Source organism: Zea mays, chromosome 2 (genome assembly GCF_902167145.1).
Source record: "Zea mays cultivar B73 chromosome 2, Zm-B73-REFERENCE-NAM-5.0, whole genome shotgun sequence".
Taxonomy (NCBI): Eukaryota; Viridiplantae; Streptophyta; class Magnoliopsida; order Poales; family Poaceae; genus Zea; species Zea mays.
The window spans coordinates 6286740-6309252 of record NC_050097.1 but is presented as its reverse complement, the minus strand read 5'-3'; the positions used below and the strand labels follow the sequence as shown (position 1 = coordinate 6309252).

The window sequence follows — 22513 nt, the reverse complement described above, 5'->3', positions numbered from 1 at the left end:
GCTGCAAGGGGTAGGCTGCCCCCTTGCGTTCTGCCTTCAGCCAATCTAAGCCGTCCGTTCGTCGAGCATCACCCTCGCGCCCGCTGCACCGTTCGTTTGCTCGACCGCCCTCCCCTCCCCGCCTCCCTCGCAGCTGCAACCGACACTGCCTCAGTCCTCCTTGGCCACCCACGATGTCGTCCTCCTCGCATCGCCTCACCCTCCTCGCATCGCCCGCCCGTAACTCGCCGAACGAGAATACCGCCACCGATGCCCCCGTGCGGCCGGTGATGCAGCCGGCGAGCTTGTCTGCGATGAGAGCCGTCCTCATCCCCACACGCTCCTCTATCCATGGCAACTCGTCCAACACCATCATCCCCATTCCCGCACCCTCCTCCCTCCACCTCTTGCTCCATGCTCCATCCCCACGCCCAGCGTGCGTGCCTTGTCGCCCCCGTCGCGGCCACGACCTTGGCAGCGTCGACGACCTCCCTCAACTTCCCCACCACGGGCACCGTCCTGGGGAACTGCATGGTGCGCTCATCGTCAGATCCAGGACCAAGGTTAGGTGCGCTCATCGTCAGATCCAGGACCAACTGACCAAGGTCAGCTGCAACGTATTCAAGGCATCCGAGGGCAGGCTTTGTGTCATCAGTGTCGTGAACGGTGTCGAACGGTGAGTCGGTGAGTTTATCTCCTTCCGGCCTTACCTATTCTCGATCTGCTCTGCTCCCTTAGTTCTTGTTCCTTTATTTTCCTTGTTCCCCACTGTCTCTTCCTGATTAGTGTTATTTCGCTTGAGTAAGAGATCCCTAAGTTTCGATCCACTGTCCCAGTGGATTTGGGACTGCGATGGAGGAGCAGTTCATCCTCCGCGTGCCGCCATCCGTCGCAGAGCGGATCGAGCGCCTCATGAATGAATCCACCGCCTCCTCCTCCAACCCCCACGAGGCCTCCCTGGACCTCTCCTTCTCAGGTTAGTTTACCCCATTTCCCCGTCTCTCATCCTCGAATCCTACCCCCTTTCTCCGAAAACCTAGCGTGTGGCAAGAAGCCCCTTCGGAAACCGCGGTTCATGAATTTGCTGCTCGGGAATTACGTGCATGTAGACTTTTAAACGGAATTCAGAACTCAGGTCAGGTGCAGTGGGGCTTCCAAGCGCTGGGAACGCGTGAGGCTGGTAACCGGTTGTATGTGGGGGCTTCCAAGGCGCTGGCGACGCATGAGGTTGTATGTGGGGGCTTCCAAGGCGCTTGCTCCAGACTTTGTGGTGATAGGTTTATGTGTGGTGCTAGACTGTTGGTTTATTATTCAATTGGCGTTGGGATTATGGACTTAGCATGGATCAGCTTGCTTGAGAATTTAAGAGATTAGTCATTTGGAAATTCCTTGAAGTGCTTAAGTATTTATAGGTTAGTCGATCAGAATAATAGGGTTCTTTCATAATCGACAGTCAAAGCAAATCTGAACAAAACATTCCAAGCTTGTGTTCTGGTTCAAGGTAGCAGTTTCAGCAATCTGATTGCTTTACCTTTAGATAAGCCTTGATGTTAATCACGTACTGAAGATCCATTTACTATGGGATGCATTGGTCAATATTTAGCAGCTGATGTAATAATTTAATGGTGAATAATTCAAAAATTAGGAATCCAAGTGTTGTGCTTCATGCTTTTGTTAATTGTACTTTACAAATCATGTTTCCGTGTGTTTAATGATTTCTCTCTTCTCCTACATAAGATGTTTGGGAGCATTACTTGGCTCACATATGCTTCATGCAGCACATTCTCTGATTCAGATGAAATCATGAAATAGTTAGATTGTTGTTGGTAGTCTCAGAAATAACTCAAGATCAGTAACTAAGTATGACCCCAAAGAGTTAAATCTATTTCACGTTGGGCATGGTAAGTCCTTATTGGAAGCTTTTAGCTTGAGACTTTGTTTTTTAGGAATTTTTAGCTTCAGAGTGAGGCAAAGATTATATGTGATTCATTGGATATTACATCCACTATGTGCATCACAGCGAAACACTATGGTCCCTCTTATTTGTGAGCATATAACTTGAACTCTACGCTAGACTAGATATGTATTAAGAATCGAAATTTTGAACTGTTCCCTTCTTGTGCGTTGATGAGATATTTGTTCCTACAGAGGATGGAAGAAATGACACATTTATGATCGGTAATGAGTAGGACTGGGCACTTTTATACCGACCACCGAAAACCGAACCGAACCGAGCCAAAACCGAACCGAAGCGTCGGTTTTTCGGTTTCTCGGTGCGGTATCGGTTGTCATTTTTTGTACGCTGAAATTCTGAACTCGGCTTCGGGTTACATGTTCAAGACACCGAAGTACTGAACACCGAAGCAAACACTTCATTCCATGTGACACTGTACGCTGGCCAATCAGCCCGTGAATGTCACCTACACGCTCAGCACAAAATCCTTATAGCAATTCTTAAATCTTGAGCCCAACAACCCCCACAACACTACAGCAGCCCATTAAGGCCATCTCCTTCTCCACACGCACAGCCCTACCTGTGCAACTGTGCCATCGTCCGCCGCCATGGCACCATTGCCACCACGTCCCGTCGCTGCGCATGGACGTCGAGGCGCTCCCAGCCTCCCGCGGCCGCAGTGCATCGTCGCCTGCCCAACCACGTCCCGAGTCTCAGCGCGGCGTTGTCTTCCTGTGTAGGTCATGACATTGGTCCTGCTTCTAGTAATTCGGTAGAAACCGAAAACCGAACCGAATCAACTCACGCCGAAATCACCGGTTTCTCTTATTTCTTTGCACCGATCGGTTTGTGCTACTTTCAAAACCGAACTTCACTCTCACCGTATAAACCGAACCGAACAGTCGGTTTAAACCGATTGCCCACCCCTGGTAATGAGAGCTTTCCTGCATCTCTCTTGGATCTACCTGCTGTGGTGGAGTCATACAAAACATATGATGATTCTGTACTAATTAAAACTGCTGATGTTGGTCAGGTAAAAGTGCATGTTTAATGTATGTCACCTGTTTATTTATTAAATTTCGTATCTTCAAATCGTCCACTGAAAAACAAACTGAAACAGATGATTATGGTAAGAGAAGAAAATGATCCTGCTCCAGAAGGAGTTGAGTACAAGCATGGGCTTACTCCTCCAATGAGGGATGCACGCAGGCGACGTTTCCGCAGAGAACCAGACTTGAACGTAATAAAATTTATTGCCCTCTAGCTCTACTTGTTACCCAGTTCATGTTCATAGAAACACTTCTAGGTGGAACCCTGATTATTCCTTGTACAATTTTGCAGGCAGAGCTGGTTAACCAAGTTGAGAAGCATCTTATCAGTATCATGCATGGAGTATCTGTCAGTATCCTTTTATTTTCTTCTCTTGCCACTTGCTAAATGGTAGCATGTGTTGTATTCTAGCAGCTAGGGAAAATGGTATATAGTACTCTTTTTTACTATTTATTTAGGTAATAGTTTTCTCAGTATTTTTCTGGCTACTAACGTTGGTTGACAAACGGTTTGTCTACATGGAGTTCCCTCCCTTTTTGACAAGCGCAATGACGTGTTTCTTTGAATCTTGTCTGTATAGTGGTTTCAGATTCAGATAGATGTTTTGAAAGCTACACTTACATCGGCCCCGTACATCGGCCCCACGCGCCTGCCCATGCTATGTGCGGCGCGCGAGCGCTTAGGGTATGGCCAGGGTGTGGAAAGACATCGCCGAGAACAAGGGGGCGTGGAGGGGGCCAAGCCGCCCGGCGCCCACACCTTTCTGCAACACGACGCCACTTCACCGTCGAGTTCTTGCGGAGAGGGAGGACAGAATTTCAGCAGTCATCTTAGTGACGCCACACAATTAATGCGGTATTTGGTGAAATTAGTAATGGGTTTGCTTGGAGATTGGATTTTGGTGCATAGCCTCCAGTTTTCTCGGTCAAGTTTAATGTATATGATATTCTCTTCGAGATTTGTTGTAGCTAAATTTGAGAGCGCACATCGTGAGATGATGTCATTACTGTGCTCACAGGGCTTTTGGGGTGCTTGCCCCTCCATATTATGGAAATTTATTCCCTTGGTGGTAAATGCATATTTGATTGTCTAGATATTTGTTCATGCTTTCTCCGATCCATCCATTTTTCAGATATCAGTTGAACAATTCTTGAATTGATTTCTTGTTTCTTGATGTGAAGATTCTGTGATCTGGATTTGCTCATTCATGACAACAAGCTGCATATCCTTCTATATTCAGTGCAAATATGCATGGGCACATTCTCGTGCTGACCAATTCGTTATTAAAAAAACAAGCTGCATAAAGAAGTCTCATTGGCATTTTGGGAGCTTTGTATTACCAAATTATTGCCTGTATATTGCAGAGCACACTAAGACTGTTGCCAACTTGAAGATAAAAACATAATCTTGCAGTGCTGTTAATTGACATCTACTGTGTTATTGTTGATAGTTTGCTAGCTTCCTAGACCTGTTTGTCTTAAAAAGAACATTGCACCCATTATTCTTATTAAATTTATAGTAGTTCAGAATGGCCAAGCTCTATGTCAGGACACAAACAAATACATTTTCATTAACTTATTCTGCTTCTCATTTACCAAAATTCTCTTTTATGAAATATCAACGATTTAACATCACTGTCAAGTTTTTGCGGAACTCTCACTTATATGGTAGCAAGATAACAACTTTGTGTAAACATTTGGGGTCTTTTTTTATCAGAGTCCATTACATCTCCTTCTCTGGCTTTAGGTTTTTTCCCCACAATATGCTATAATAGATGAAATAATTGAAGGATTAATTATTACACTTGGAATACAGGCATGAGCTATGCTGTCATAAGTGAGAGCTTGATTGTTGGCTCACAGCCTCAGAAGCCTGAAGATATTGATCACTTGAAAAATGAAGAGCGAGTAGCATATATTCTTTGCTTACAGCAGGACAAGGACATATACTACCTATTAAGGCTCTAAGGGGTAGGCTGCCTCTGCTTGGTTCTGCCTTCCGACGATCTCAACCGTCCAAATGCGCCTTCCACAAAGGATTCTAAGACCTGCCCGTCTACCCCAAGGGCAAAGACACACCGACGAACCACCAGTGTCCCTGATGCTCAACATGCCGCTGAGTCGCTTATTTTGAACTTCCCAGACATGAGGAAGGAGACTGTCAGAGGAGGGGAATTCGAGAAGGATCGTACTGAAGGTTCTGGCAGCAGCAGTAGCTCTGGAAGGAACGATTGCCTGGATGTCCCGCGGCTTCTGTCCGTTCCTAACGGCAAAGTTTGCAGTGAAGGTAATAACATTCAGAAGTCCACTGTTAAGGTTGGTACCCGTGAGAACTAGAATACAGAGCCAGCCAAATTCTGCAGGCATCTTTGAATGGATGGATGGATGGATTAGACCATTCTTTCCATGCTTGCTGTCAATTTTGCGAGGAATCTTCGTCGCTTGGCGTGAGTCTTTCTGAAGGGGACTGTTGTCGAGAGTTGAGTAATACCACTGCAACAGGTTTGGTTTTGCAGACCCGGATAGCGTCATGCTCCACGGTTAGTTTTTGGTTGCCTCCATCGAACAGTTCAACAATTCCTCCAGGCTTTACATGAAGACACATGCTGATGAAAGGAAGAACCACTCTGTCGCTGAGATTCAGAGCTTAGACTCTTTAGAGTGTGCATTTTGATGAGAATCTGCTATATTCTGAATGTCACCCACACCCCAGCCTTCACCTGTGCTGACTAATGAGCCCTGCAGTAATGTGTCATTGAAGGATGTGGTTGAGTTTCCTTGTTCTGTTCTTGTAGGAACCACGTGCCGACAGGGCTGTGTCTGTACATGTTAATGGGTTGTTTGTAAGTAGAGCTGTTCATATATTTATTTTTTCTTCTTCGTCGGTATTGTGTAATGGGGTGATTTGCAGACAACATGTCAGGCGTAGCTCTGTAGTCTGTACAGAAAAAGAAGGTTTGCTTTTTTGTTTGCTTGGTGTTGTATGTAACATTGACTCGTCATATACTATTGTACAAATGGGGAAGAACACTGATCCTTTGGGTAAGGTGCTGCTTCTCTTCGGTTTGAACTGGAGCGAATTGGAATGAGGAAGAGGGGAGGGGAAACCCCCGAAGAGTTTCTTCTGTCTGAACTGGCTGCTCAGCGTCACACAGCAGCCAGAAATATCTGCCATCTCATGGCACAGGCTGTGAGCAATTACAAACCAATCGAAGCTGTGTTTTGACATTTCTAAATACATAGTTTTAATTATATATCTAGATCTATAGTATATAAAGACGTGTAACAAAACCTACAATTTAGGACAGATAGTACCCATCTAGATAAGCACAGCAACCACTAATAGAACTGTTTAAGGGTAACAACTAATATGCAAACAGTCATTAGATGCAAGCGTGCAAACAGTTCTTTTAGTCCGTTGGATCTAAATCCAACCGTATGTGTAATCGTGGTTTGTTAGGTTTTTTTTATAAAAGTACACGAGGTAATAGGAGTATAATAGTTCAAAGAATTGTACAGCAAAACAACATATTTAATGTGACCATTTGGAGCCTGATCGGTAGTGGTTGTGTTCATCATGTAACTTGTACTGTATGCACATCTGAAATAGCTGGTTATTAAATCCAGAGTAATTTTGGCGCTTCCTTGGCCATTGTTCCCTGTAAGAGCTAACAGCACATACCGCATCGAGTTGAACCGTGACTCACCTGGACCAACGATCTGTTTTTGCATGCCCTTTGTACTCGATCTGTTTTCATGCCAGTAGCTAATATATGTAGGAAACATAGCGGCCGTCAGGTTTGTTTCCTCTCTTGATCTCCTTCCCTTGCACGTGAATTACTCCCATCTTCCTCATATTTGTTTTCCCAATAGACAGACTCGTTTCTTACTAGCAGCATCGATCTCTTTTCCTGACGCCCTCACCTCTCTCTGCTCTATAAATTGCAGGTTCACGACCTTCTTCCTCCACCACAACAGAGCCACATCTCCTGCTCGCTTCTCCTTTTGCATCGCTTGTCGTCGCCACCCGCGCCACGCGCCTGGTTCTGCGTCGTCGCCTCGCCACCTTCGTTCGCTACTGCCAGCTCGACGTGTGTCGTGCAGCCGACACCGAAAGTCTCGCCGAGCTCGTTGTTCGTGTGCGCCTTATGTTCACGACTCCGAAAAGTCGTTGACGCCGTTCGAGTTCATCGTCGGCGACACAAAACTTTCAAAGTACCATAAGGACTCTACGGCAGAAGAGTTAGTCATCAAAGAATTATTATATCACGGGTTGTGATTAATCTGTTAAGTTATAAGAATAATTCATGTCGATATGTCATCCCTGCAAACATATAACAGAGACTTATCAATATCGCTAAAAAAAATTCTGTCATTAAAAATTATATATTGACTCTTTAGAAATAATCTATACGATATTGATAATGTTTGTCACTCGTATTTTGCACATCATAGTAATGTTTGTCGTTCCTTATCTAAATTTTATAAAAAAAAATTACTTCCGTCGCAACGCACGGGCACATAACTATATATATTGAATTGTTCATCAAAATTGGTATATTAAATTATTTTAACTACCACATTGGTTGTGCACGTGGCATATGATTTATATTGATTTAGCATTTCTATGACTATATGTCGTCGCAACGTATGAGTATTATATTATTATTAATAATTTGTGAGCCGTTGCAACGCACGGGCACCTAACTATATATTATATTATAATACATATCAGTTATCACGGTTGGTAAACATAGAATAGAAAATAAAAGGCCTTCAACGGACCACCCTCAAGTATGGACGTGAGAGCCTTCTGTGGTATCATTTACAATGTTATAGATCAGCAAGCTTTTGTTGAGGTAAAGATACTATCACAGAACCCCCAACTGAGTGCATATTGTGGTATACTGGAACCATGGGAGAGAACGAACAGTCAAAAGAGGCCATTTTTTTCCTCTCAAAAGACTGTGCTTTAACTGATAAGCTAGAATCAACTACAAGTAATTTTCATTCATGCAAGATGTACCAGTTATCCAATTTCAAGTGTTAAGTTGACAAAATATTGCACTTATGTTAAGTTGTTAACCAGGCTTATACTCCATAGTTATTAAACCGCTATTGGATTTAGGCACATTTTGTTGAACTTTGTCCACTTAAATCGTGTAAGTTAATGGAAACAATAGGGAAATAAGACCAAACATAACTAAGTAGATAATAAGCACATCTAAGGAACAAGGAAAAATGAAACAGCCAAGTGCAGGCCCACCCCCGCGCGCAGCGTCGCACAAACAGGCCCACCCGGCGCGCAGCGTCTCCTCCGCTCCACTCCCGCGCGCCGTCATCGCTAGCACCACGACCTCCACAGCTGCACCAGCTCTCCCTGCAATCCCCCACGATCTCCCTCCAAACTGCTCCACTCCATCCACTTCGATGATGAGGATAAACGTGGGCGCGACGTATACAGAGCAGTTTGAGCAGACGCCGAGAGCTCGCGTTCGTGGAAAAAGAGAGAGGGAACGAGGTCGGCGCCGCCACCGAGCTTGTGGAAGGTATGCTCCTCTACTCGTGGTGAAGATAGACCAATCCTCTAGCCACCCCCAGCGCATTAGCGTGGATACTTCCATTTAGGGTAGAGTTTTTGTCTGTCCTTGGGTTTGGATCGGAGCCGAGCAGCTATATTGGCTAAATTAGCGTGGATACTTCCATTTGGGGTAGAGCTTTTGTTGGTCCTTGGGTTTGGGCACGGTAATTGGTGTTCGCCTGGTCTCGGGGAAGCTACCTCCACTGCCAATTTGATGAACAACCGGTGGAAACTCGGGCAATCGCTCACCGGACCTAGGTACCTGCGTTCTGTTGTGGGCAGGCCCCTGCGCGCTAGCATACTAGGTAAGGGTGCCTCCCACCACTTGGTATTTCTCCCTGTTACGTGTAGCAGCTTTTAGATTATAGCATTGTGCGCTGGGTTGTTGGCGAGACGATCCGGTAATGGGTGATGATGAATGCGTGTGTCCAACTGAATGAGTGTTGGAGTCTGAAATTAAAATGGGCATCCAGCTCGTCTGAAATGTTCCATTTTTTGTGTTCTGTGTTTCTGATACAGGAAGTACTGTTTCTGAGTCAATTAAAATCTTATAAGTATTCAACTTTAAGTTCATAGGAATTGAAATGGTTGCAATGGAATTCCTCGGTTACCAACGGTTCTTTGCACTGGGGTGATTTGGTACTAAAATTACCGGTGCCGTCTTAAGACATTGAAGTTTATGCCCTCAACAATCTGAATTGCTCCAGCTAAATATGTTCAAAATGAGATAAGCATGGTTGGGTCATAGGACATGACGATAGGAGACATTTTTCTTGAAAATACCGTGCAAATGCCGGGGTAAGGCGTCTACTTCAAGTTGTTTTGGATGTTGTTAGCTAGCAAGAGCATGTACAAAAAGTGGCCTCGATCAGCATTTGGCTGTGGAAAAGCCATGTTCCTTGCGTCTTGAGCTCCGAGCTGAATCGATGACGACCAGCTGCTTTAGCCAAAGCCAGCCAGCAAGAGAGCAACCACCGTACTAAGCAGGAAAAAGAAACTGTGTCAAAGAAATTCCTCACTTGCTCACTAAGGAATACATCAGCTGCGTCTTGTATGTCGTCTTTTTTGACCAATTAATCATGTATACCGACTGTTATTGGAAATTTGGTGTCGAAGAGTGTTTTAATTATTGTGTACAAAGCTAATGACACATGATTATGTTCATGTCGTTTATCGAATTTATTCCTTTTGTTTTTATTTTATCTCTGTTGCATTGACAGTTCATGTCCCAATTCTTTTTATTTCCAGCTTGATGGTCACTACTGGCTCACTGGTTGCAAACTGTTGGGTGCTCCAAGGTAGCAAAAGGTTTTGTCTATAAAGTGTGGGACTGGACAGACATAAGGCAACTTCTCAATCCTGATCAGGTAATATAGTTTCTGCTCGTGGAATTCATTTTTACCATGTATATCACACTAATTCGATCTACAACGCACTTGTTATATTAATTTAAACAAATTTTAATCTGTCTCAACAATAAATAACACACATCGGTTTTTGCTGTATGGGTGGGGATGAATTTTGGGCCTGCACCTATCTGGTTTATACATCCACATGTTTTTATGTTCTAGCCATAGCCCATAGCCATATTCAGATAGCTTCAGACTTCACGTGTTAAATTATACTGCTCCTGTATATCTAGACCACTTTATATCTGTGCTCATATGCTCTACTACGTATCTTAGCAAGTTACATTAGGCCACATGTTTTGCTTCAGTGAAGTTGATTCGTATGCATACTCCTACCACTGTTTGTTTCCGTGAAACCACTAAACTTATCATTACTATTGAGTGGAGTCTTGTGCAGCTGCAATATATCAAGTTATCAAGTTTTGATGTGAGATTGCAATGTAGCAAAATTGAGTGGAGTACTATTCGGTTGCTATTAGTTACCTTTGTATTAACTTATCTATTCTATTCTAGGCTCAGACACTAAGATAACATTTTAGGAAGAAAACAGGAAGATGCAGTTTAACTAAGTTGATTTTAGGCTCAGACAATCCATCAGTTAGTAATACATTGTCAAAATTCCATGTTCGAATGCATTGTATCCCAGTATATCCTAATATATCTTGGGAAACCGATTTTTAATGCTGAGCATCTGCAATACTGTCCAAGTGATTAACTTATTATGCATTTGCTTTTTCAGACTAAGCATTTTATCTCCAGCTTGATGGTCACTGCTGGCTGACTGGTTGCAAACTGTTGGGTGCTCCAAGGTAATATAGTTTCTGCTTGTGGAATTCGTTTTTATCATGTATATTGATTTGTGCTAATGTCAAACTCTCCCTATAACAATTTGATGTTAATGTTTTCTAACTACGTGTGAAACAGGATAAAGTAATTAAGTATATGCATGTGTTAATATATGCTAATGTCAAACACTCCCTATAACAATTTTATGTTTATGTTCTTCTTTCCCTTCTTCCTGCCACGCTTGCTCTCGCCGTCCTCCTTGCCGGCAGACTTGCCCGCGGGGACCCGCTTCTCCGCCTTGGGCTTCTTCCCGGCGGTCGTCTTCTCCGCCGCGGGCTTCTCCTCAGAAGAACCATCAAGTAAGTTGTATAGTGCACTGATAAACCTGCACTAAAATACTTTGAATATTGATCTGGAGAATTTATGTGCCTTGAAGCTTTCCAGTTATTGTTTGATGTGGAACAGTTTGTCTTAGCTGACAATATTCTCTCATATAAAAGATCTGCAATCAATAAAGGTTAGCCAATGAGACCACATAAGCACAAACTTATATAGAGGTTATTGAAGAAAAAGAAACTAACTTGATGTAGCCTGAACAGAACATAAAATGATTCATTTCCATTAAATCTGCTGGTAGAACCTTCATTTTGTTTAGAAGTTCCATCTATAGCTTCATCTGAGCAAACACAGAAGTGTTCCTCTTTCATTTCACCATTAGGAGATAATTCACCCTCTTCTGTTTGAGGCCTTAACTTGTTGTGGGACACCAAATATGCACTAAATGGATGTACACCCAATCCATACAAAGATGTCATCCTGTCATGTTTTATTCTCTGTTGAAATGATAATGATTTTATATCTTAATTTATTAACCGAAAACAAGAGGCTATTTAGTCACATTCTCTAGAAATAACTTAAACTTGGAACGGTGCATTTGTCATCCACTGTACATTTGCCAGTTGCCATCGCAATATCATGACCCAACATGAAGGTAGATTACACCAGCAGACCTGCAGGTTACATAAACCAATCACTCTTCATCATCTTCATCTTCATCGTCATCATCTGGAATGGCAGTGTCATCGCCAATACCCTGCAGAAGGGTATCCACATCTTCGCCGAGCTCTGTCAGCCTTGTGCTCAGCTTCTCGACCTTCGTTTGCTCCTGCCCAAGGCAGACGAGTAGATCATTCAGTTCTGCCTCACTTTCCTTCTCAGCCTCTTCCTTAGCTTGCGCTTTTATTGCTTCCACGTCAGGATATGGCACGCTGCCTCCCTGCCGCAAGGCTTTTACCTCGGCATCCAAGCGGTAGTTGGCCTGCTCTATGCTGTTGTAAGCTTCTGACAAGCTCTTGAGATCAGACTCCAGTTTTACTGAAAAGTTTCTTTGGTTGTTAGCTTCAGCTTCAATCTGGGACTTCTCACTTTTGAGTGCCCCTATCTGTCGTTTTGCCCCCTCCAGTTCTTGTCTGAGAGCTTCACTCTGGACCCTTTCTCGGCCACTGCTCGGTTTCTGTGAAGTATCTGTGGTCGTACCACCACCAGTTCTCAGTAACTCTTCTGCTAACATTGCATTCCGAGCCAGCAAGTCCTGACAGATGCCATTATAATAAATACCAGTGTCAGCTTCTTATACTTTCAGGTACAACAGTGTCTGAAAAACACTGGCAACAACAGGCACCCAGAAATGAACCCATTAATCTAGAAACAATTATGTATGGTCACTAGCACAACAATTCAGAAGTTAACTTTAAGAGAACCATGCTATCTAAAATATGTTTTCAAGGAAATGCCCGAGTTTGCATGAATCAGCTTGTTTTTGGTTAATAAATTGGGGTTCTTCAATGTTTTTAAAGCATATAGAAAAGATGTGGAACCCTGAATCCTATCACTTATGTATCTAATTTTGATGCTTTCACCACATATGATTGGATTGAACAACAAAAACGAATGGTAGGAATAACACGTGCATCAGCAACAGTCATGAAGAGAAAATAGATCCAGTTTATGCAAGACCCTACCTTCATAGACGGAATTGTTTCATTCCTACCCATAAATTCAGCCACAGACTCAGCACGAGCACTTTTAGAGCCATTACCACCTATCAGGTAAGATTAAACCACTGAGAACTGAGTACTTAAACAACAGCCAATTAAGCTATGAGACAGCATAAGGTAACTACAAAGGGTGTACCCTTTGCTGCAGCATTATTTGTTTTCCCGCTACATGCCAATTATATTATTTTGTGAGTCCAAAGTCTAAACCGTATAGTTCGTGAATGAATCTGTAAGTAAATTCTTCGTGACGGTCTTTGGGTGGTGGTGGTGGTCGTCGTCGTCGCAGTGCGTGCATCGATCTGCATCATCATCTTCTCTCTCTTTTTTTCTGCTCTGAAGAAGCAACGAGACGAACGAACGGATGGATGGATGGATGGATGGGAGCCAGAACAGAAACAGAGAGAGGGAGAGGGTGATGGGTCAGAACAGAGGAGAGAGCCTTGGAAGGGAGGAATATGCTTGCGGTGTACCTAGGAGCATACCTACGCACTGGGTGATTTGGTACTAAAAATACTGGCGCCGTCTTAAGACATTGAAGTTTATGCCCTCAACAACCTGAACTGCTCCAGCTAAATATGTTCAGAATGAGATAAGCACGGTTGGGTCATAGGACATGACGATAGGAGACATTTTTCTCTACAATACCGTGCAACTGCTTAAGAGAAACTTCCTATTTTCCAGTAACTGTGTTGTTTTTATTTGGTGTCGAAGAGTGTTTTAATTATTGTGTACAAAGCTAATGACACATGATTATGTTCATGCCGTTTATCGAATTTATTCCTTTTGTTTTTATCTCTGTTGCATTGACAGTTCATGTCCCAATTCTTTTTATTTCCAGCTTGATGGTCACTACTGGCTCACTGGTTGCAAACTGTTGGGTGCTCCAAGGTAGCAATAGGTTTTGTCTATAAAGTGTGGGACTGGACAGACATAAGGCAACTTCTCAATCCTGATCAGGTAATATAGTTTTATGTTTATGTTTATAGTTTTATGTTTATGTTTTCTAATGAAGTCAATATAATCATGGTGACACACGATCATGATAAAGTAATTAAGTATATGCATGTGTAAATATATGCTAATGTCAAACACTTCCTATAACGATTTGCTGTGTATGTTTCCACACTAAGTGTGGAACAGGATAAAGTAATTAAGTATAAGTATCTGTTGCAAATTAGATTTGCCAAAGTGCTTTAAAATATTCTGTTAATTAGATTTCCAAAACATCTCTACTATCTCATCTCTTGCTGCTCACCACCAAGGCGGTTATACTTCTTGTTGTGACTATGCATAAAACCTTCCCTACCGAAATGTCTAATTCATACCTTTTGCTCTTTTCTCCATACTTTTCTACTTAATATTAGTGCTTTAGCCTCAACAGACCCTTTACACTCTTTAATCATCAAGATATATATAATAGCCTCAATAGACCCTTTATTCTCTTTAATCCTTTCATTAAGATATAAGTCTGCTAACAACAAACACTATAAATACCTTATGATTATGTAGCCAAACATCCAAAAATATTGACAAACATATAATTCAATCATTTTTTCCAGTTATGATAACCTTACCTGTTTGATACCAATGGTACCCAAATTTATCGTAAATATGCTTTTGGGGATGCCTTATAGGTCTTTATATCTTCGCATAGACTACTTATTGAAAGCTACTTAGACACCCTTGATCATAGACATTCTGACTGCCATTTGATATGTACCAACGTATTCATCAGATTGCAAAACTCGGGTAAAATAAACATAGCCAGAAAGCAAACATTTTTTTACAATTGTTTAACATTGCTGATTCAAACAACAATAAAAGCAGGTCTGGTGCAATGGTGAGAGCTGCCTCACTGAGTCACTGGTCACAGGTTCGAAACAGCTCCACAGAGACAAGGCTTGTCTCGGATTATCCCTTCTCTAGACCCCACTCTTGTCTCCGGCACTGGGTCTGCCCTGGTTCAGGCCCACTAACAAACTTCCAGTAGTGGGGTGCGTCATAAAGTGTGGCTTCATCCAGTAACAGTTTTTGGAGACTGAATGCAGTTATATAATCGCGTAGCTTATCCCTTCTCTAGGAAGATAGCCAATCTAATATATTTATAAACAACATGTAGAATAAAACAAGAAATAATATAACAAAAGGCATGAAAACAGCAAAAACATAAGCGGTCTCCAATCTGTACAAGGGGTGCATATGTAACAAGCTACAAATCACCTTTTTCTATATTACAAATCAGCTCCTCCGAACAAGGTATATAAAAATATGGCAGCACCTGAACACCAACGAGAGAGTAGTAATCAGGGAATGATGAAGTAGCTTATGATGAAACCATAGGGAATATGTAGGTGGACAACTGAAGTATACTTCACACATTAGGGATTCCAAATACAAGAGGTGAGAACAGACAGATCCTTGTCTAACAATCAAGAAAATCAGATTGTATGGAAAATAGTAATATACAGTAATCTTCAAATATAAAGAAACTTTCACGTGAAAAAGGTATTGGGGGGGGGGGGGGGTTAGTGGCAACATGGAGCAAATGTACCTACCTACAACCAGTTGTTTGGACTGAACAAAATGTGATGGAGGATTGGTTTCTGCCAATGACCGAGAAGGGCACAAAACCAGCTCACTATTTACTTTGTGGCGAATCTAGAAACAGAGAAGTGCAATAATCTTCCATGGAGACAGGAGATAGATTAGACTGTCTTTGCAGGGATAAGGATGAGTGCTCCTCCTGGGTTTTGATGGGAATTCCAGAGCATGACACCTCATCACAATAATGAGGCTCTGTATAAACTGTTTACGAGTCATCAAGGAACCTAAAGCCATGAAGACATGCCTAAATAACTTTGCTTGCGTTAGGCTCTGTACAAACTACAAACTGTTTAGTGTTTACAAGCATGCTAAAAAAGGGTTGTACTTACCTTATCTTGGATGAATGGATTTGCTGAGTTCCTTAAAAGATAATTGATAATAGCAGCCTTCTTTGAAAGAATTGCTTTGTGGATCGCTGGTAAGCCATCCTGAGGAAACCAGCAAAAAAATCCAATGAACAATAATGATCTAAAAACAAAGAAGCTGTATAGCTATTTTGCAGTCAAGCGGTGGCAATTACCTTATCAAGCGCATTTATGTCCACGTTATGTTTTAAAAGGCTATTCAATAGATACAAATCACCGGATGCAGCAAGGGTGTGAAGTGGAAGCCATTTACTCTGCAAGGAATAGATACAAGGTCACATTACACGTGAAAACTAAACTTGAAATAACAAAAATCAGTCTACAGACAGGTGAAGAGGCAAATTTTAAACATAAAAATCTCTATGGTTCTCATGATTCAAAAGCAAATTATTAATAACACTACAACAACTGAACTTTTCTAAATACAGATTTCTTACAGAAGTAGCTGTTTCCAGATCAGGCACTCGCTTGTTTAGAAGAATCTTCTCCTCATTTGAGAACAACTTCTGACGGCCTGAAGTATAACAGAAAATGTCACTATGCATAATAAAAATAAATATAAGAATGATGCAAGGTGAAGAACAAAGTTGCTCTAAACTAATTTGTTATTTCAACCAATTGGCCAAACAGCAATCAGTGCATTCTTTCATAAAAAGCAACATTGTGCAACAATCAGTCATCTTTAAGTAGCAACAAAAACAAGCCGGTGGATTAAAGCCGCAGCGAACAGGCTAACATGACTAACAAGTTTACCAAGGCAGTAAATGTGCACCCAGTTATTGTTAATATCTGTTTGAGCATCAATTGCTGTGATTTGGTCAAAGCCAGTTGGGTGATACAATAGAATGTGGCGATAGGAGTAAAAGTACACATTCTACTTTGCACCACTGCTGATGGCGCTCATAACATCGACATTTTGTTTGACATAAGCTCATGAACTGTCATCTATTGCAGTGCCATTGGTAGATTTAGTGAGTTTGGACTTCCGATATTAGAATTATATAGGTTTAAACTACTCCAGTTTGTTGTAAAATCTAAACACAAAAATGTTGTAATGGCTGCCCTTGGCTCGCACAGTCTCACTGTTCAGGTGGGGTAAATCTCCAAAACACAAATGTAGTCACTATCCTAACAAAAATGTAGTCAATGAAGCAATTCTTATGTATGTAAAAATACAACTCCAGAAGTCAGAACTCACCCTTAGGACTCTTGTTGTCCTCCATCTCATCCTGAACATATTCCCTACTTCTAAAAAACTCATCAATGTCGTCAAGGGTGGTGGAAGATGGACGGCGGCGTCATGCTGTCGTCCCGCGCCGGCGCGCCGTGCTCTGAGGCCGTGCTGCGTCCAGGCTCAAGAGGAGGATTGACCGGTGTAACCGACCGTTCATGCCTGGGCCGGATATTCGGACCACGTAGACACGTAGTACGTGTCTTTCTACATGGGCAACTGAAGTATACTTCACACATAGTTTACTAGGTGGTCATAACTAACATTTCAAAAGTCAGTGCAGAGTAGCATTACTACAATATCTTATATATGTAACAATGCTCTTCAGCATTTTGCTAAATTCTTGTAGTCCAATGCCGTTCTAATTTGTATGATAACAAAAAACAATGTAGTTTAACTGCAAAACATAAATAACGGTCAAGTTAAATCAACATAAGACATGTGCAATTTTTACAATAAAATCTTACATGTGTTACACTACTATTGTTTTTCTGTTATCTCATCTAATCCTTTTCATGATATTTTGTATCTTTGCAATGATGTCATGAGCGATCCTATAGGATCAATGACATCAGTTACACTTAACCAAAATAGGACGGTTGCAGACTTGCGTCCCTTTCCTCCGTAAGTACATGGTTCACTTGTCACATCTATCTATCTATATATTAATGAAGAATCTAAGATAAAGTTCGTGTTTTATGTAGTTTCGTGCTATTTGACGATATTCAAGGTTTCAATAACTTACCACAAGTAAAGAGTGTCTTTGCGAGGGTAGTTGTTAAGTTTCCTAGGCATCGTAATAGTCAACACTTCATCCTACAGGACATCACTGTGAGTCACTTCATCAAGCTTTAAAATAGAGTCAATATAATCATGTTATTATATCATAGACTTTTTTGACTTATACGACATGTATTCTCAAAAAAATATCTAGGGAGCCAAAATCGAAGCAATTTCAAACGGCAATAATGTCGAACGGTTCGACGTCTTACTCAAACAAGGATACACATATACATTGTATAAAGTGGCATTCTGTCTAAACTGGGCGGAGGTTCAATTTCGGAATATTGCGCATGGGCTAGAGTTGGGATTGATAACACATACTATTGTGGAGCCATTCACTAAACCAATTCAATTTCCTCCATTTCCAAAATATCTTATGCCATTTCATGATGTTTACCAACAACCGCATAAGACGTTCGTAGGTAATCACCCTTCCCTCCATATGGTATATAACTTAACATCTTAAGTTTGCAAATTATTCAAAGGTAACTAATCACATGTGAATGGCTCAGACATTATTGGCATAGTTGTTCATTTGGAGCCATTAAAGTATATCGGTGGAAGGCCATACAGAGAGGCTGTACTAATGGATTCCAGGTCATATTAATTCATAGTTACACATTAATTCACAGTTACATTCTTTTTAAAACATTAAACATTTGTTAGGTTTTAATCAAACAATTATTATGTGTTTTATAGGTGGAATCTAATTGTCATGGGGGTATGGACCGATCTCCTGCAGAGAAATGCTCTACGATGGGCATTAGCTAAAGTTGACAAGAATATAATTATTGCAACAATGATGCGTCGTAACAATAAATACAGTAATTTCTCCTATACCTAGCATCTTTCAACATATATTCAATTTTCATGTTTATTATTAATTCTATACTATAAATAACAATAGGATGTTTGGAAACTTCGGACTATAGCACCATTCATTTCAACCCAGATCATCACACTACACACCGGCTGCAGAGTGAGTGCTTTTTTCAATATATTGTTAAAAACATTTAACATTATGATGATTTAAAATAATCATGTTTTTACAAATCATGTTCTAAATTGCAGTCATTCGACACTCGTTGATTCAAAATCCAAGGAGTCGTGCCATCAACAATTTTCTGGAGAACAGACAAGCACAATTGACAACTATGATACCCGATTGAGACGTGTTTTAGCTTATTATAGTAGATATACTTTATTAATTATATGTAGTAGAACACTTAGTAACAATGATTTGGTCTCTATTTGTATTGGTCATGTGTCCAGTCTTAATGGTGATAGCTTTGTACAAAACTATGTGACTTATCTGTGAGCTAATAAAGAGGTTCATCACCGTGTTTTTGTTACCAATGTTCTTACCAACTACTCCCTTTGCGGTGGTGTGTTCTACTGTGCAAAAAGAGAGTCCGTGTGTTGCAACGGGAATATATAATACAAGTATACTACGATAACTTATATACAAAATATGTGTTATATTTGTATATAAGTTATCGTAGTATACTTGTATTATATACATGTATACAACTGTCATATTTGTAATTTTAATGTATGAAAGACATGCATTTAATAAAACAGATGCAACAACTCAGTATATAGATGAGAAATGACACAAATGCGCCTGACAATTTCATCATAACAGTATACCCTAAAGTTTTAGTCATCTGCAATTTCCATAGTGCTTCTTAATATGGTTTTATTTAAATACAAAAAATGAGAATCAGAATATTTACCCGAAGGTAGTAGATAACAAGCAGACTACCATTTGGTTTCATGGGCATTTCATGAGCAGAGTCAAAGAGGGACTTGTGAAGATGTTTCTCCTCCTCCGAATCCCAGGGCAGATCCATCATTTTATCAACTAAATTCCTTTTAATGCAGATAGCACAAAATTCGGTCACCATCATCTCAACATGATAAACCCAAGAGTTTTTTAATGTATCCTCAGCATGTGTCATATTTTCTGAGTGTTGCTCTTTCACCTTAGAGCAGTAGCTTCTATGATACATAAACGTTTCTGTTAGGAGGCGACATTCAATTCTGACACGAACCACAGTCACTGCCTCACTAAGAAATGAAATGCCATCTTTTTTAAAGTTTTCTGTAGCAGAGAAGCTTCCATGCCCTATGCACTTTAGCACACGAAGTGCCATATCATATTTTTGTCGTTCCAGCAGAACTTGTGCTATCTTTGGATGTGTTTCCTTGCTAGAGATTTTGGGAAGATGAGAGTACGCCTCCTGCAAAGGAAGCAGGGTTGCATCACAAACATAAGATAATGAAGACAAAATCCATGAAACTCCATTAAAATGGCACTGCATACATATACAGACGAGATTCAAATCTGAAGTCAATGGTACCATGAACAGAAAAAACAAATCATTGTTACATAGCAGTACGTAACACAAACTATAACACGATTCCAATAACAAAACACTACAATGCAAATGTGTTCAGGTAAGTGCAGGCAGCCAACAAAAAGAATGTCTGCAATTCAAAGAAAAAGTAAACACAACACGCCTGTGATCCTTGCAATTGCTATGCTCAGTTAAAAAATCTCCTCGTTGTGCTTCATCCACACTTGTGTTATGGAAACTATATGTGGGCTACCTTCCGTCCTGGGGGATGTTGCATAGTGGGCAGAGCTGACCCTTTATTAGTTAATGCCATTAGGGATAGCTTATTAATAATGATCCTTACCTTCTGAGTTATCTCAAAGGCAATGTCAAGAGCCTTCTGGTAAGCCTCTCCTGCTGGAACACAGTAGTTTGCTAAGCCTGAAACACAAACACACATTTATGATTTGTTGCTGTAAGTATTAAGTAGGTAAAAACAGGTAACAACTAACAAGGTTAGCATTACCCATTGTTACAGCTTCAGCTGCACCACATCTGTGGCCATTGAATATCAGTTCCTTTGCTCTCGACCTCCCTATGATCCTAGGAAGGCGTTGTGTACCTCCAGCTCTGTATAGTGCAGCAGACGGAAGCAGATTACTCTGGTAGTTTTGGTTAGGTTTTGTGTACCTTTTAATTTAAGTACATCAAAAAATGCATGTACAATTACCATAGTCAAAGCATGCAGTGGGAAAGTTCTATCATGACAAAGGAAACCAATGTCAATTTTGATTCTAGAAAAGTAAACACATCATGTAAAGTCCTGCTTGCTGGTTTTACCTTTTCAGCATCAACAAATTAAATCGACTATTTGAAAGGTAATTAAAGTTGATGTAGATGCTTACTTCTACAAGTTCCTTATGCTTGAGTCTTTGTTTCAAACTTTTGCTAGCCACGTCAGATTATTTTCTGTGAAATCACGTCCAGTTACAGCTAGATTTATCACGTCACAATTGAAGATGAAAATTGCACCAGTCTGGGGACTCCCTATGTATTTCTGTTTTTCAGGCTATTTTGTTCCAGAGCATCTTGACATTTTCTTAAAAAATTCGTATATAAAACTAAAAAAGAAAAACACAGGGTGGCTTGTGTAGGTTATATATTTCCATACCCAGGTATAATAGCAAGGCTTGTTTCTGGCAGTCCAAGTTCAGCATTTTCTCCTGCACAAATTGAAATAACAGTCTTAAAGTATAATCAGTGCAGTTAAAGTATAATCTTAAAAATACAAGATGATACAAGACTCCTCATAGGAATGGAAAAGGGCTATGCTGACTTATTAAACAGCAGTCAGTACTTATTTTCTTTCATCCAAATTACTCAAGGATCATATAATCTAAAGAACTTTGAAAGGATTCAAATATGTGTAGCCAGTAATAAGGTATCTGGCAGATCATCGGTCCGGCGGAGCGGAGAGCAGCGCGTAATGCGACGGCCAAACCGCTGCCAACGATGTGTTTTAGATACATTTTCTGGTTGTCGTCCTGAAGGGGCAACGGCTGAAACAAAACAAATCTCGCAGAAAAACGGTGAACACAAATAGTAGTATAGACTACAGAACACTACTTTCGATCGATTAGCTCGTTTCCTCCTCGCTGAAGAACTGTGCGATCGAGTGTACTGTAGCAGCCGAATTTTTTGTCAATCTGTGCCTGTATTCTGGTGATCTAGCCACTCATCCTCTGCTCTGCTGGTCGACTTTTCAGCCCTGCTCTGTTGTTGTCCGCTGTGCATCGATTTGGATCCGCAGCTCCAGCTGTATACTTACAATAAAGCAACAATTTTAGAGATGAATCTCAATTGACTTCCATTTAGCTCAATAGGACTTTCCCTATCTCTACAAATCATTGCTATTCGACTAGAAATTGAGCTTATATTATCCTCTGTTGAAGTCTGATAATATTACTCATCCTTTGTATATAGGTTTTCTGACTGATTGGAAGACGTAGATGGACCCGTTTCAAAATAATGATGTTCATTATCCATTAAGAGAATTGTCTAGCAACACTGTTGAAGGTATATCTACTAATAAAATGGCTTATTTGACATTTCAACAATGTTTAAAATTGAATAAATTTGATGGTTTAGGAGAATGTGTTGATGCAAGTCAACGTAAGAGGGAAAGAGAAAGAGCACGATATGCCGCGATGAGTGTTGAAAAAAAAATGAATTGAAGAAGCGTCGTGAGTCACGTAAAAAAGAAAACCTTATGCAGCATGAGTATTCAGAAGGTATATTAACTATTTCCTGTGCATCGGTTATTTTAAGAGTAACATTGTTACTTTTCTTATGAGTTGTTTGGTTGTTTTGTAGATT

General features: G+C 40.9%; 2 protein-coding genes across 2 annotated transcripts; both read left to right on the top strand.

Moving 5' to 3' along the window:
* The first annotated feature begins 746 nt into the window (after window positions 1–746).
* Window positions 747–3597, top strand: LOC103645861 (transcription initiation factor TFIID subunit 7). Its single transcript, XM_008670569.3, has 5 exons — window positions 747–955; window positions 2128–2157; window positions 2863–2966; window positions 3054–3173; window positions 3275–3597. The coding sequence occupies exons 1-5, from the start codon at window positions 832–834 to the stop codon at window positions 3368–3370; spliced, it is 474 nt and encodes a 157-aa protein (XP_008668791.1). The 5' UTR covers window positions 747–831; the 3' UTR covers window positions 3371–3597.
* A 13472-nt stretch (window positions 3598–17069) lies between these two features.
* LOC103625748 (uncharacterized) lies at window positions 17070–18709 on the top strand. The gene is made up of 5 exons (XM_020548028.3): window positions 17070–17157; window positions 17698–17846; window positions 17950–18220; window positions 18311–18395; window positions 18498–18709. The coding sequence occupies exons 1-5, from the start codon at window positions 17070–17072 to the stop codon at window positions 18640–18642; spliced, it is 738 nt and encodes a 245-aa protein (XP_020403617.1). The 3' UTR covers window positions 18643–18709.
* The last annotated feature ends 3804 nt before the right edge of the window (window positions 18710–22513 follow it).

What these genes read in the sequence shown, in the direction of transcription:
- LOC103625748 (XM_020548028.3), top strand. Translation starts at nt 17,070, where the DNA reads ATGGACGGCGGCGTCATGCTGTCGTCCCGCGCCGGCGCGCCGTGCTCT. An exon ending in TCATCCTACAGGACATCACT is followed by an intron (nt 17,847 to 17,949) that starts GTGAGTCACTTC and finishes AAAAATATCTAG; the next exon opens with GGAGCCAAAATCGAAGCAAT. An exon ending in ACCGCATAAGACGTTCGTAG is followed by an intron (nt 18,221 to 18,310) that starts GTAATCACCCTT and finishes TGAATGGCTCAG; the next exon opens with ACATTATTGGCATAGTTGTT.
- LOC103645861 (XM_008670569.3), top strand. Translation starts at nt 832, where the DNA reads ATGGAGGAGCAGTTCATCCTCCGCGTGCCGCCATCCGTCGCAGAGCGG. An exon ending in AAACTGCTGATGTTGGTCAG is followed by an intron (nt 2,967 to 3,053) that starts GTAAAAGTGCAT and finishes AAACTGAAACAG; the next exon opens with ATGATTATGGTAAGAGAAGA. An exon ending in GCAGAGAACCAGACTTGAAC is followed by an intron (nt 3,174 to 3,274) that starts GTAATAAAATTT and finishes ACAATTTTGCAG; the next exon opens with GCAGAGCTGGTTAACCAAGT.